This window comes from Nerophis lumbriciformis, linkage group LG12 (genome assembly GCF_033978685.3).
Source record: "Nerophis lumbriciformis linkage group LG12, RoL_Nlum_v2.1, whole genome shotgun sequence".
Classification (NCBI taxonomy): domain Eukaryota; kingdom Metazoa; phylum Chordata; class Actinopteri; order Syngnathiformes; family Syngnathidae; genus Nerophis; species Nerophis lumbriciformis.
The window spans coordinates 943,702-960,000 of record NC_084559.2 but is presented as its reverse complement, the minus strand read 5'-3'; the positions used below and the strand labels follow the sequence as shown (position 1 = coordinate 960,000).

Here is a 16,299-nt window from a genome sequence, read left to right as displayed (position 1 = left end):
GCCAGTGCCACAAATGTTGGAGAAAAAAAAAAAAAAAAAAATGTTGGTACTATTATTTCTAAATACAAAAAATAATCCCACGTTAATTAAAATGCAAAGTAAAGCCTATTTAATAGAAATATAATTTGTTACAACATTACGCCCCCCCCCTCCTCCCCCCGCACGGTGCGCCCCCTCCCTTCCCGTATCATGACTCTTTTTGGACGTCACCACATCAAAAAATCAACACAAGATGTCAAAACGGCCAAAACTGTCAGGTGCCCAGGGAAGAAAAAAGAGAAAAGAAGAGGAGTAGAAACGAGAAAAGACAGAGGTAGCAGGTAGGTAACGTTAGCCTACATGAAATTATTTGTCTGTTACAGAATGTGATAGTAGCTGGCTTTTTAGCATTAAGCTAATGTTACATGATTCGGCAATTGCTAATCAATAAATAGCTAGTTCTGTTTTAACGTCGGGTTAATATTGTGGAGGGGGCTAAATTGTTATGGAAAATAATAATGTAACGTTAGGTAATTACAGTACTCCCACCTTACATTCCTCAGGGACATTTCTTTCTTTCTTTAGTTTATTTGGAACATGAACACACTTACATCATAATACATCACACAAATTCATATCATTTCATTTTACATCATGCCCGAAAAGGAGTAGGAAGAAGCAAAGCTTATTTAATCCTACCCCTTTCCCACTTCAAAGCGTTTACAAATATATAGAATCATTTACTGACCTTTTTATATAATAAAATAACATCTATGAATTAGTATACAACAGTTTTGTAATATGTAATTAATTAATTAATTCAGTCATTATTAACATACTGAGATGAAGAATATCTTATTTTCAATAAGGTTGAAAGTATTTCTCATAATTCTTCTTCTTTGTACACTGTAAGCACTATTATTTTGAACAACCTCTTAAACTGGATCATATCAGTACAATTTTTAACTTCTTTACTTAATCCATTCCATCATTTAATTCCACATACTGATATACTAAAAGTTCTAAGTGTTGTACGTGCATATAAATGTTTGTATTAGATCTTTTAAGCAGGTGTTTTTTGTTTACATTGTTATTGCCTTCTGGTTAGCTAATGTTTGCCCTGCAGGTAATAGTCACTTTTCCACCCCTTTATATATTAGGTATAGTTGTAAGTAAAAAAAAAAAGGTCAAAGACAAAGCTATTCGGGTTCTTGTGAGTATATACACTTCACTGCCAATGTGGGGGGGCGCCACCTAAAATCTTGCCTAGGGCGCCAGATTGGTTAGGGCCGGGCCTGGCAATGGGACATAAGGACCTATTGAATTTGTAAGGTTTTATTCTTTATTCTTCCACCGCCACGTTAAACTGTAATTTGACCCACTTAACATGCTTCAAAACTCACCATATTTGACCCACACATCAGCACCTGCGAAAATTGCCTTTTTTTTAAAAAAAAAACCCACAAAACTCAAAATTGCGCTCTAGCGCCCCCTAGGGAAAAAAAACAAACTAGACTGCCTGTAACCCCCACTAGGAAGGTCGGAAAGACATGAAACAAAAACCTCTATGTAGGTCTGACTTAGACCTACATTTCATAATAGTACATTCTCGGGCTAAAATCAACAGGAAGTTGGCAATTCCCCCTTCAAGACAAAAAAGTACTAAAAACAGTCACTTTTGCCTCTTTGAGCTGTAATTTGACCCCCTTAACATGCTTCAAAACTCACCAAACTGAACGCACACATCAGGACTGGCGAAAATTGTGATCTAATAAAAAAAACCTAACCCCAAATCTCAAAATTGTGCTCTAGCGCAATTTTTTAATAAAACGCACAAAAAACTGCTCCTCGGATGAAAAAACTGACAAAACTGCCTGTAACTCCCACTGGGAAGGTCGGAGAGACATGAAACAAAAACCTCTATGTAGGTCTCACTTAGACCTACATTTCATAGATTGACAACCCCCAGCAAAAATCAACAGGAAGTTTGCTATTCCCCCTTCAAAACAAATTTTTTTTGTAAAAACCGGTCACCTTCCTTCAAAAACTATCTCCTCTGAGCGCGTTTGTCGTTTCGGCTTCAAACTAACACAGGAGAGAGATTAAACCCTTGTGTATAAAATACCAGAACAGCGTTTTAATACCTGCTCCGGTTTTGATTTTATGACCCTTCAAAGACCCGCTGCGCTGATGCTGCTGCGCTGCTGTTTTTTTAAGATGGCTGCTTAAAAGCAGGAAGCACCAGCGTGCCTACACAATGCAGACAAGGTAGGTACACTAGACAAAAGTCTTGGGACACTTATGACTACCACCGGACAAAAGTATTGGGACACTTAGGCCGAAAACTGGACAAAAGTGTTGGGACACTTAGGCCGAAAACTGGACAAAAGTATTGGGACACTTGGGACTACAACTTGACAAAAGTATTGGGACACTTAGGACTACAACTTGCCAAAAGTATTGGGACACTTGGGACTAAAACTGGACAAAAGTATTGGGACACTTAGGACTAGCACCTGCCAAATACGCGGGCCCGACCAACGCTGCTTGCAGCTTTAATTAGCATTCAGACAGGTTAAAATGTTGCTAAAACCATCACTTTTCTATCAGTCACAGTGACTTTTCAAAACAAAAATATTACAGCAAAAATCATATGGGTTGATTGACATGTTTATTCTGTAAGCTAACTTCAATAGTTTGAAATTATTTTGACAGTTAATGCCAGTTATCCTGTCAACCTTTCACAAGACTTCAATTTGTTAATTGAAAGTATAAACAGTATAAACACTTTTTACAGTAAACAAATGTTAAAACAGTACTAAACAATTCCATTAAAAAAAATTATTAACTTTCTGTCCAAGCTTGTATAATCTACTGCCTTGTTCAATTGTAAAAAAATATTCTGTGCCTAAAATTCACATTTCTATCACAATGATCATACTGTAAACATGGTAAGCTAACTTCATTAAAATTAATAGTCCTGTCAATAGCATGGAATTACAATTCAAATGCAGTTTTTTTGTAAGCCTTTCAAAATAATTCAAAATATGAAAAATTCATGAAAATTAATTTAAGCCATCAGACACTTGAAAAGTGGCACATCACATCTCTAATGTAATCATTTGAACTTTTCAACAGAAATAGCACTGCAAAAATATTAAGGACATACTTCTGTATTTTGGCAGTTATGCTGTCAACATTTAACAAGATTTCTTCAACTTGGACTTGAAAGCATAAATAGTATAAACACTTTTAACAGTATAACAGTACTAAACAATTCCAATAGATAACATTGGTGTCATTACCTTTTTGTGGCTAAAATCCAAATGGATCCAAAGAATCTGTTTGGGCGACGAAAAACGTTGAAAGTTTTCCACTTGTATCGCTAGCAACGGCATTAGACTTGTGTTTTTTTGTCCCAACGTGGTCTTTTACATCGCTAATTCCTCCGTGTCCGATCGAAAAATCTTGTCTGCACAAGGTGCAATTCGCGTAGTTTTCACCCTTTTTGGAACGGATAATTATTCTCGGATAGGCTTTTGAATATTCTTCACGGAATGACTGCAGTTTTCTTTTCGGTTTAAGACCCGTATGCGATTTTTCTCCGGCTGATTCCATGATCGTTCGCTCGTTTGGAAACAATGGCAACTGGTGCCTCGTGCTTGGCATTCGGAATGGCTCGATAGGAAGTTACGGGAAGCAGTGTCGATTGTCATTGTTGTTACGCGATTTCGTGAATAAAACTTTTTTTTAAATATTTTTTTTTAATTAATGAAAAAACGTATTTTTTATCACTGCAACCGTAACCCGGAATAGGTTGATGAAAACCGTATGTATTAGCTATAATAGCCTACTATCAAAATGACTATGACGGCATACAATGATCATCTCACCATTTTTTTTTTACCAATTAGTATATACCAACTGACATAACAGGCACACCTGAAGACTAAAAATCTACCAGAACTTCAGGGCCAAACTATAATTTCTCTGGGATCTGAATGAATGGAGGCATGATGAAAAGGAGGAAACAGATGTGGAAGCTGGAGATTAGATTCCTGTGAGGGCTGCACTCATGCAGCTCTGCTCTCGAACTGGGCTGTGACTGCAACCTCATGCCAACAATCACTACTGCCCTCACAATTCATCACCACACTGCGAGAAGCACTGAACAGACGTCTTGTCCATGTGATGAATTCATGCTTTTCATTCATCTAACCCAGTGTTTTTCAACCTTTTTTGAGCCAAGGCGCATTTTTTTCTAGGGGTCTAACGGTACACAAAAATTTCGGTTTGGTACGTACCTCGGTTTAGAGGTCACGGTTCGGTTCATTTTCGGTACAGTAAGAAAACAACAAAATATACCTTTTTTGGTTATTTATTTACCAAATTTGTAAACAATGGCTTTATCCTTTTAACATTGGGAACACTATAATAATTCTGCCCACGTTAATCCACATTAAACTGCCTCAAATTGTTGCTGAGATTAAATAAAATGACAAAACTTTTCTTCTACATATAAAAAGTGCAACATTAAACAGTTTCAAGTCAACTCATCATGCTTAATTTATTACAGCATTTGGGAAGCCTGTAGTTGATTTATTATGTAAATGTTATATTTTTTATCAACATGTGATAGCAGGGACCCTGCCATTCAAAACTAGGCTGCTGCATTACTAATGATTAATGTAACTATAGCTGGAAAAATAGTACAATAGCAATAGGAGAGACTATTCATCCCTGAACACCATGGAGTTCATGTAGGCTTAATGATGCACTTACATTATTATATCAACTATCAGCATACTTGCCAACCTTGAGACCTCCAATTTCAGGAAGGGGGGGCGTGGTCGGGGGTGGGGCGGGGCGTGGTTGGGGGCGTGGTTAAGAGGGGAGGAGTATATTGACAGCTAGAATTCACCAAGTCAAGTATTTCATACATACATACATACATACATACATACATACATACATACATACATACATACATACATACATACATACATATATATATATATATATATATATATATATATATATATATATATATATACACATCCTGAAAATATGCAAACAAAACTGTGTTTGGATAATTGATACTTCAAACTTGCATAAATAAATCTTAAGGAATATAACATAACTTGGCTTCTGAGAGCTTCAAAATGTAATGAATAAAATGCTAAAGTTGTTGATAAACAAGCAATTATTCTAATAATTAAATATCATTCAAAATTAATGATTTCAAATATGTTTATTTTAATGTATAATTCTATGGCTGGATGTAATAAGGAGTCAGAAAAAATAAAAAATAAAAATACAATTAATTTTGATGTTTTTAGCTAAATATATTTTTTTTTAAATTAATAAATATATTTATTTTTAGGTAAGATAAACATAATAATACAATTTATCTCTAGTCTGGATGATTTAGTTCTTGTCACCCTGTTGTCCTCCCGTCGTGAAAAAAGGCTGTCCTCACTCAGGTCCGCATGGAGCTGGAGGGGGCGTGGCCTCCAGCTCCGGCTGAAAATCGGAAGATTTTCGGGGGAATATTTGTCCCGGGAGGTTTTCGGGAGAGGCGCTGAATTTCGGGAGTCTCCCGGAAAATTCGGGAGGGTTGGCAAGTATGACTATCAGAGACAGAAACTCTTCATTTAACATAATGTCCTTTTTTGCTGCTTCAACACAGAAAAAGGTAAAGTGAAATAACAGACAGACAGGGCTTTGCTGTCCATAACACACACACACACACACATCGCAAAATGAGCTAACATTACGCTAAAAGCAAATTAGCCTTCACCTCAAGCCAGGACTGCGAGCGAGCTGAGCTGCCGTTTAGGTTTCTAGAAGGTCAACGGGCTCATAGTGATGTTACTAGTAGTTGACTGGGAGGTGTTTATTATCATTTGGGGAGAGTCCGCTGCCTGATGCTTACCTGCTAAACGCTAAGCACTGACTACATGCGCTCTGAATACGCACTGCTGATTGGCTGTTACCGCTCTGTTTGTAACCAATCAGATGGTTGTGTGGGTGGGACAATGCTGGGTGCTGTGTAGAGGACTGACAGAGACAGAAGGAAGCGGAGGCGGCTACTTAATATGTCCGTGTGGAAACTCGTTCGGTACACCTCCGAACCGAACCGAAAGCCCCGTACCGAAACGGTTCAATACAAATACACGTACCGTTACACCCCTAGATAATCGTGATTCTGTGATGAATTCATGCTTTTCATTCATCTAACCACGTTGCGGACATATGATAATAGTGCTTCTGGAAAGAAGCAACTTTAGCAAGAGTTATTCGCTACGTTACACCAGAATCTTAAAACTCATTTGTATACTCTAGCCTTTAAATAGCCCCCCTTTTTTAGACCAGTTGATCTGCCGTTTCTTTTCTTTTCTCCTCTGCTCCCCCCTATCCCTTGTGGAGGGGGAGACACACAGGTTCGGTGGCCATGGATGAAGTGCTGGCTGTCCAGAGTCGGGACCCGGGGTGGACCGCTCGCCTGTGCATCGGTTGGGGACATCTCTGCGCTGCTGACCCTTCTCCGCTCGGGATGGTTTCCTGCTGAACCCATTATGGACTGGACTCTTACTATTATGTTGGATCCACTATGGACTGGACTCTCACTATTATGTTGGATCCACTATGGACTGGACTCTCACTATTATGTTAGATCCACTATGGACTGGACTCTCACTATTATGTTGGATCCGCTATGGACTGGACTCTCACACTATTATGTTAGATCCACTATGGACTGGACTCTCACTATTATGTTAGATCCACTATGGACTGGACTCTCACTATTATGTTAGATCCACTATGGACTGGACTCTCACTATTATGTTAGATCCACTATGGACTGGACTCTCACACTATTATGTTAGATCCACTATGGACTGGACTCTCACTATTATGTTAGATCCACTATGGACTGGACTCTCACACTATTATGTTAGATCCACTATGGACTGGACTCTCACTATTATGTTAGATCCACTATGGACTGGACTCTCACACTATTATGTTGGATCCACTATGGACTGGACTCTCACACTATTATGTTAGATCCACTATGGACTGGACTCTCACACTATTATGTTGGATCCACTATGGACTGGACTCTCACTATTATGTTAGATCCACTATGGACTGGACTCTCACTATTATGTTGGATCCACTATGGACTGGACTCTCATAATATTATGTTAGATCCACTATGGACTGGACTCTCACACTATTATGTTGGATCCACTATGGACTGGACTCTCACACTAGTATGTTAGATCCACTATGGACTGGACTCTCACACTATTATGTTAGATCCACTATGGACTGGACTCTCACTATTATGTTAGATCCACTATGGACTGGACTCTCACTATTATGTTAGATCCACTATGGACTGGACTCTCACTATTATGTTAGATCCACTATGGACTGGACTCTCACACTAATATGTTAGATCCACTATGGACTGGACTCTCACACTATTATGTTAGATCCACTATGGACTGGACTCTCACTATTATGTTAGATCCACTATGGACTGGACTCTCACTATTATGTTAGATCCACTAGGTCAGAAAGGAAAACTAGCAGTATGCTTGTATTCTCTATATACTTAAAGTATTATTTTATACATTAGCACCTGGGTTTTTGTGAAAATATTCCCCATCATTTTACTCCTGTTTTAAAAACGTGGAATACAGTGCCAAAACAAAGAATCCCATCGCAATCTGACTTTTTGGATTGGATTATTCATGAAAACCAAGATTCCAAAATATTGTCTTGAATGATGAATGTGCCACTCATTAAAGACGTGGCTAGTCTGGTGTGCCAGTAAAAGGACTCTTCTGACAATAGCGAGACATGGCCTAGTTTGAAGGTGTCGCGCTCCCCGGGGAGTTCCATTATGCTCCGCTCAAATCCTCTTGGCCTTTTTTACCGTAAAATGAAGGAGCAACCAAGTAAAGTCCTAATCTTTAAACCTTGAACCATCTGCTGTGGGATGAACCTTTGTGAGCACGTGTGTGAGATCCAATTTTTATCAGACGACAAAAAAAAATGCTGCATTCTCAATGAAAATTTCAACGGCGGAACATTCCTGCCGAGTCAGCTTGCAAGTGACGCCACGTTGTCTTTGCCAGGGACTTTGAAAAATGCCATCCAGTCTACCTGCACGAGCGGCAAACGCCATATGTTGACTTCAGTCTACAGCGTTGACCTTAAAAAGTGCCCAAACAGCAGGGGGGCATATCACACTTGTTTAGTGTGTTCCTATACATCCAACTAGTAACTCTTTAGGTGTTTAAGTACACACTAATTATTAGACTTTAGATTGGACGCATTTTCGAGGAATAACATTTATCCAGCACATACAAAAGTGCCAAAACAGCATGCTTGTTTAGTGTGTTCCTATACATCTAACTAATTATTTAGGTGTTTAAGTACACACTATATATTAGACATTACGGCTCAGAAGATCGTCGGCCGCCCTCTCCCCTCTCTGACGGACATCTACACCTCCCGCTGCCTCAACAGAGCCAGTGCCATCATCAAGGACAGCACCCACCCTGGCTCTGACCTGTTCCACCTGCTGCCCTCTGGGAAGCGCTACAGGTGCATTAAAACCAAAACAAACAGGCTAAAGAACAGCTTCTTCCCCAGGGCCATAACCATCCTGAACGGACTGCCCCATTGTCCCTCATAACTGCCTTCTCTTCGGTGCAATAACCCATTCCACCAACCACCCTGTTTTTTTTTTGTTTTTTTTCATGTATATATTCATTTCACACCATATTCATTGCACTTCTACATTTTTTATATTTTTATATATTTGCACATTGTTTTTCTAGCATGCACACATCGCACTGTATGGAATGGCCTCAATCTCGTTACCTTGCGTAATGACAATAAAGCTGATTCTGATTTTGATTCTGATTAGATTCGACACATTTTCGAGGAATAACATTTATCCAGCACATACAAAAGTGCCAAAACAGCATGATTGTTTAGTGTGTTCCTATACATCCAACTAACTCTTTAGGAGTTTAAATACACACTAATTTTTTTACTTTAGAATCGACGCATTTTCAAGGAATAACATTTATCCAGCACATACATAAGTGCCAAAACAGCAGGGGGGCATATCACGCTTGTTTAGTGTGTTGTTATACATCCAACTAACTCTTTAGGTCTTTAAGTACACTCTAATTATTTTACTTTAGATACGACACATTTTCGAGGAATAACATTTATCCAGCACATACAAAAGAACCAAAACAGCAGGGGGGCATATCACGCTTGTTTAGTGTGTTCCTATACATCCAACTAACTCTTTAGAAGTTTAAATACACACTAATTTTTTTACTTTAGATTCGACGCATTTTCAAGGAATAACATTTATCCAGCAAATACAAAAGTGCCAAAACAGCAGGGGGGCATATCATGCTTGTTTAGTGTGTTCCTATACATCCAACTAACTCTTTAGGTGTTTAAGTACACACTAATTATTAGATGCTAGATTTGACACATTTTCGAGGAATAACATTTATCCAGCACATACAAAAGTGCCAAAACAGCATGCTTGTTTAGTGTGTTCCTATACATCCAACTAACTCTTTAGGTGTTTAAGAACACACTAATTATTAGACTTTAGATACGACACATTTTCGAGGAATAACATTTATCCAGCACATACAAAAGAACCAAAACAGCATCCTTGTTCAGTGTGTTCCTATACATCCAACTAACTCTTTAGGTATTAAAGTACACACTAATTACCAGACTTTAGATTTGATGTATTTTCAAGGAATAACATTTATCCAGCACATACAAAAGTGCCAAAACAGTAAGGGGGCATATCAGGCTTGTTCAGCGTGTTCCTACACATCCAACTAACTCTTTAGGTGTTTAAGTACACACTAATTATTAGACTTTAGATACGACACATTTTCGAGGAATAACATTTATGCAGCACATACAAAATAACCAAAACAGCATCCATGTTCAGTGTGTTCCTATACATCCAACTAACTCTTTAGGTGTTTAAGTACACACTAGATATTAGACACTAGATTCGACACATTTTCGAGGAATAACATTTATCCAGCACATACAAAAGAACCAAAACAGCATGCTTGTTCAGTGTGTTCCTATACATCCAACTAACTCTTTAGGTGTTTAAGTACACACTAATTACTAGACTTTAGATTTTATGCATTTTTAAGGAATAACATTTATCCAGCACATACAAAAGAACCAAAACAGCATGCTTGTTCAGTGTGTTCCTATACATCCAACTAACTCTTTAAGTGTTTAAGTACACACTAGATATTAGACACTAGATTCGACACATTTTCGAGGAATAACATTTATCCAGCACATACAAAAGTGCCAAAACAGCATGCTTGTTTAGTGTGTTCCTATACAGCCAACTAACTCTTTAGGTGTTTAAGTACACACTAATTATTAGACTTTAGATAAGACACATTTTCAAGTAATAACATTTATCCAGCACATACATAAGTGCCAAAACAGCAGGGGCGCATATCACACTTGTTTAGTGTGTTGTTATACAGCCAACTAACTCTTTAGGTGTTTAAGTACACACTAATTATTAGACTTTAGATTTGACGCATTTCCGAGGAATAACATTTATTCAGCACATACAAAAGAACCAAAACAGCATGCTTGTTCAGTGTGTTCCTATACATCCAACTAACTCTTTAGGACTTTAAATACACACTATTTTATTTACTTTAGATTTGACGCATTTTCAAGGAATAACATTTATCCAGCACATACATAAGTGCCAAAACAGCATGCTTGTTCAGTGTGTTCCTATACATCCAACTAACTCTTTAGGTGTTTAAGTACACACTAATTATTAGACGCTAGATTCGACACATTTTCGAGGAATAACATTCATCCAGCACATACAAAAGAACCAAAACAGCATGCTTGTTCAGTGTGTTCCTATACATCCAACTAACTCTTTAGGTGTTTAAGTACACACTAGATATTAGACACTAGATTCGACACATTTTCGAGGAATAACATTTATCCAGCACATACAAAAGAACCAAAACAGCATGCTTGTTTAGTGTGTTCCTATACATCCAACTAACTCTTTAGGTGTTTAAGTACACGCTAATTACTAGACTTTAGATTAGACACATTTTCGAGGAATAACATTTCTCCAGCACATACAAAAGTGCCAAAACAGCATGCTTGTTCAGTGTGTTCCTATACATCCAACTAACTCTTTAGGAGTTTAAATACACACTAATTTTTTTACTTTAGAATCGACGCATTTTCGAGGAATAACATTTATCCAGCACATACATAAGTGCCAAAACAGCAGGGGGGCATATCACGCTTGTTTAGTGTGTTGTTATACATCCAACTAACTCTTTAGCTGTTTAAGTACACACTAATTACTAGATGCTAGATTCGACACATTTTCGAGGAATAACATTTATCCAGCACATACAAAAGTGCCAAAACAGCATGCTTGTTCAGTGTGTTCCTATACATCCAACTAACTCTTTAGGTGTTTAAGTACACACTAATTACTAGACTTTAGATTTGACGCATGTTCGAGGAATATCATTTATCCAGCACATATAAAAGAACCAAAACAGCAGGGGGGCATATCACGCTTGTTTAGTGTGTTGTTATACATCTAACTAACTCTTTAGGTGTTTAAGAACACACTAATTATTAGACTTTAGATTAGACACATTTTCAAGGAATAACATTTATCCAGCACATACAAAAGTGCCAAAACAGCAGGGGGGCATATCACACTTGTTTAGTGTGTTGTTATACATCCAACTAACTCTTTAGGTGTTTAAGTACACACTAATTATTAGACACTAGATTTGACGCATTTTCGAGGAATAACATTTATCCAGCACATACAAAAGTGCCAATACAGCATGCTTGTTTAGTGTGTTCCTATACATCCAACTAACTCTTTAGGTGTTTAAGTACACACTAATTATTAGACGCTAGATTCGACACATTTTCGAGGAATAACATTTATCCAGCACATACAAAAGAACCAAAACAGCATGCTTGTTCAGTGTGTTCCTATACATCCAACTAACTCTTTAGGTGTTTAAGTACACACTAGATATTAGACACTAGATTTGACACATTTTCGAGGAATAACATTTATCCAGCACATACAAAAGTGCCAAAACAGCAGGGGGGCATATCACGCTTGTTTAGTGTGTTGTTATACTGTACATCCAACTAACTCTTTAGGTGTTTAAGAACACACTAATTATTAGACTTTAGATTTGACGCATTTTCGAGGAATAACATTTAACCAGCACATACAAAAGAACCAAAACAGCAGGGGGGCATATCACGCTTGTTTAGTGTGTTCCTATACATCTATCTAACTCTTTAGGTATTAAAGTACACACTAATTACCAGACTTTAGATTTGATGTATTTTCAAGGAATAACATTTATCCAGCACATACAAAAGTGCCAAAACAGCAGGGGGGCATATCACGCTTGTTTAGTGTGTTCCTATACATCTATCTAACTCTTTAGGTATTAAAGTACACACTAATTATTAGACGCTAGATTCGACACATTTTCGAGGAATAACATTTATCCAGCACATACAAAAGTGCCAAAACAGCATGCTTGTTTAGTGTGTTCCTATACATCCAACTAACTCTTTAGGTGTTTAAGTACACACTAGATATTAGACGCTAGATTTGATGCATTTTCAAGGAATAACATTTATCCAGCACATACAAAAGTGCTTGTTCAGTGTGTTCCTATACATCCGACTAACTCTTTAGGTCTTTGAGTACACACTGATGATCAGAATTTAGATTTGACGCACTCTCGGGGAAAAAAATATATCCAGCACATTCAAATAGAAGCACCACACACTGGAAGCGGTTCACTTTTTTTTAGGCACACATATGCAGTCTATGATGTGGATCCCTTCTATGGCTTCAGTGAGGAGGAGCATGAGTTCTACTACATTGGTAAGAGAACAAACTCTAGTATGATGCACCACCATTAGAGACATACAGGTAAAAGCCAGTAAATTAGAATATTTTGAAAAACTTGATTTATTTCAGTAATTGCATTCAAAAGGTGTAACTTGTACATTATATTTATTCATTGCACACAGACTGATGCATTCAAATGTTTATTTCATTTAATTTTGATGATTTGAAGTGGCCACAAATGAAAATCCAAAATTCCGTGTGTCACAAAATTAGAATATTACTTAAGGCTAATACAAAAAAGGGATTTTTAGAAATGTTGGCCAACTGAAAAGTATGAAAATGAAAAATATGAGCATGTACAATACTCAATACTTGGTTGGAGCTCCTTTTGCCTCAATTACTGCGTTAATGCGGCGTGGCATGGAGTCGATGAGTTTCTGGCACTGCTCAGGTGTTATGAGAGCCCAGGTTGCTCTGATAGTGGCCTTCAACTCTTCTGCGTTTTTGGGTCTGGCATTCTCCATCTTCCTTTTCACAATACCCCACAGATTTTCTATGGGGCTAAGGTCAGGGGAGTTGGCGGGCCAATTTAGAACAGAAATACCATGGTCCGTAAACCAGGCACGGGTTGATTTTGCGCTGTGTGCAGGCGCCAAGTCCTGTTGGAACTTGAAATCTCCATCTCCATAGAGCAGGTCAGCAGCAGGAAGCATGAAGTGCTGTAAAACTTGCTGGTAGACGGCTGCGTTGACCCTGGATCTCAGGAAACAGAGTGGACCGACACCAGCAGATGACATGGCACCCCAAACCATCACTGATGGTGGAAACTTTACACTAGACTTCAGGCAACGTGGATCCTGTGCCTCTCCTGTCTTCCTCCAGACTCTGGGACCTCGATTTCCAAAGGAAATGCAAAATTTGCATGGTTGGGTGATGGTTTGGGGTGCCATGTCATCATATTTTTCATTTTCATACTTTTCAGTTGGCCAACATTTCTAAAAATCCCTTTTTTGTATTAGCCTTAAGTAATATTCTAATTTTGTGACACACGGAATTTTGGATTTTCATTTGTTGCCACTTCAAATCATCAAAATTAAATGAAATAAACATTTGAATGCATCAGTCTGTGTGCAATGAATAAATATAATGTACAAGTTACACCTTTTGAATGCAATTACTGAAATAAATCAAGTTTTTCAAAATATTCTAATTTACTGGCTTTTACCTGTAATGTTCAAAAGCAACCTGAGCAAAAAGGAGTGTACAGATGGGGGGGTGACTGGGTGATGGGGTGATGGTGTAAATGGGGTGTACCTCACTAACAAGGGTGATGCTGGGATGTCATCATCCTGCAAAATTCGGTCTCCGAACCTGTTGGCTTCATCTGAGTCTCCGAATAAACACATCTAACATGGTTCGGGTTAGGTTTAATATGATATTCCACACACTCTCTGGTTATCACAACACTTTTGAACAAACCAGCAGCTTTAGTGAGTTTGCAAAGGCCTAACCGAGCATGGAGCAACTTGCAACTTGGTCACTAAATGCTCCGTGGGGGTGGATCTTTTGCAAAAAAAAAAACCACCTCGGAGCCGCATTGATCCGCATGCACGAACAAGAAGAGGACAAAAAAAAAAATGTGCAACTTACGTGAAAACGAAAAACAAAGTGGTCGATCCCACCAGGAGTGTGGCGGCCGTGGACACGGGGATGTATTTGCTGGGTTTAAATCTCTTTCCGGCGCTGGTGGGCATTCTGTAATGTCCACATTCCTCAATTGTTTATCCCGCTTTGGAATTGCATGGAGGGAAAAAAAAAAAAAAAAAGAATATCCGATGTGGCTTTTTGGAAGCAAAAATGTTTGGAGTCCAATCCGTGCAAGAGAAGAGCTTCTCTGCTGTGTGGAAGCCTGGAAATCCCACCCTTCCAATCCAGCCCATCCGTGAGGTCACCGGACTGCTAGAAAAGGTGGAGCCTAAATTGCAATTTTTTTTTAATTTTTTTTTTTAATTCACTAATTATGTCCACCAGCATACTTTCTAGTAGAGATCGTCACATTGCGGACATTGTTAGCACGTTTCTTGTTTAATCGTGCAGGAAAAACACGTGACTCAACCGGATGTTTGAGTGTTTATTCCTCATTCCGGCTTATTTCAAAACAGCAAAAACATATATTTGATCACTTTAATAGTGTTAACTGTAATACGTACGGAAAATTAAAACGACGACTTTTTTTTAATTTTTTTAATTTTTTTTTTTTTAATTAAATCAATATAAAAAACACAAGATACACTTTCCATTCACACTCATCCACACCCACTCACACAAAAGGGGTTGTTTCTTTCTGCTACCAATATTCTGGTTCCCACAACATAGACAACATTTTATATTGTTTTGCTTTCTTAATTTATTTATGTTATTTTATTTTATTTTTTTTAAAAGGACCTTATCTTCACCAGACCAGGTTGTCAATGAAATTAGACTTGTTTAAACTTGGATGAAGGTGTGTGTTGCTGAGCCAGACTTGGACTTTATCTGGACTGGACCTGGTTTCAAAAACCTTTTAAACCAGGGGTCCCCAAACCACGGCCCACAGGCCGGATCCGGCCCCCCCAGCTATCCAAAATCCGTCCCACAGGAAGTCCCAAGTTTAAAAAAAAGTTTTTTTTTGTTTTTTTTTAATCTTTCCTTTCTAATCCATTTTCTACCGCTTGTTACTTGCTTTGTAGATGTGGGAAAACAGCGGGAGGCAGGGTGCAGGTAAAAAGGTGTCTAATGCTTAAACCAAAAATAAACAAAAGGTAAGTGCCCCTAAGAAAAGGCTTAGGGAAGGCTATGCAGAACGAAACTAAAACTGAACTGGCTTCAAAGTAAACAAAAACAGAATGCTGGACGACAGCAAAGACTTACTGTGGAGCAAAGACGGTGTCCACAATGTACATCCGAACATGACAATCAACAATGTCCCCCCAAAGAAGGATAAAAACAACTGAAAAATGTTTGATTGCTAAAACCAAGTAGATGCGGGAAATATCGCTCAAAGGAAGACATGAAACTAGAGATGTCCAATATTATCAGACGTTAAATGCCTTAAAATGTAATATCGGAAATTATCGGTATTGTTTTTTTAATTATCGGTATCGTTTTTAATTTTTTATTTTTTATTAAATCAACATAAAAAACACAAGATACACTTACAATTTGTGCACCAACCCAAAAAACCTCCCTCCCCCATTCACACTCATTCACACAAAAGGGTTGTTTCTTTCTGTTATTAATATTCTGGTTCCTACATTATATATCAATATATATCAATACAGTCTGCAAGG

At 38.0% G+C, this 16,299-nt stretch overlaps 1 protein-coding gene across 1 annotated transcript in view; it reads right to left on the bottom strand.

Annotated features, from left to right (window-relative positions):
• LOC140679235 (palmitoyltransferase ZDHHC8B-like) overlaps nt 1-14,954 on the bottom strand; it is a 196,926-nt gene extending 181,972 nt beyond the window's left edge. Inside the window, exon 1 of the mRNA XM_072914231.1 lies at nt 14,621-14,954. Within this exon, the coding sequence (XP_072770332.1) occupies nt 14,621-14,724 (104 nt within the window). The 5' untranslated portion in view covers nt 14,725-14,954. The remainder of the gene's footprint in view (nt 1-14,620) is intronic.
• Between the last annotated feature and the right edge of the window lie 1,345 nt (nt 14,955-16,299).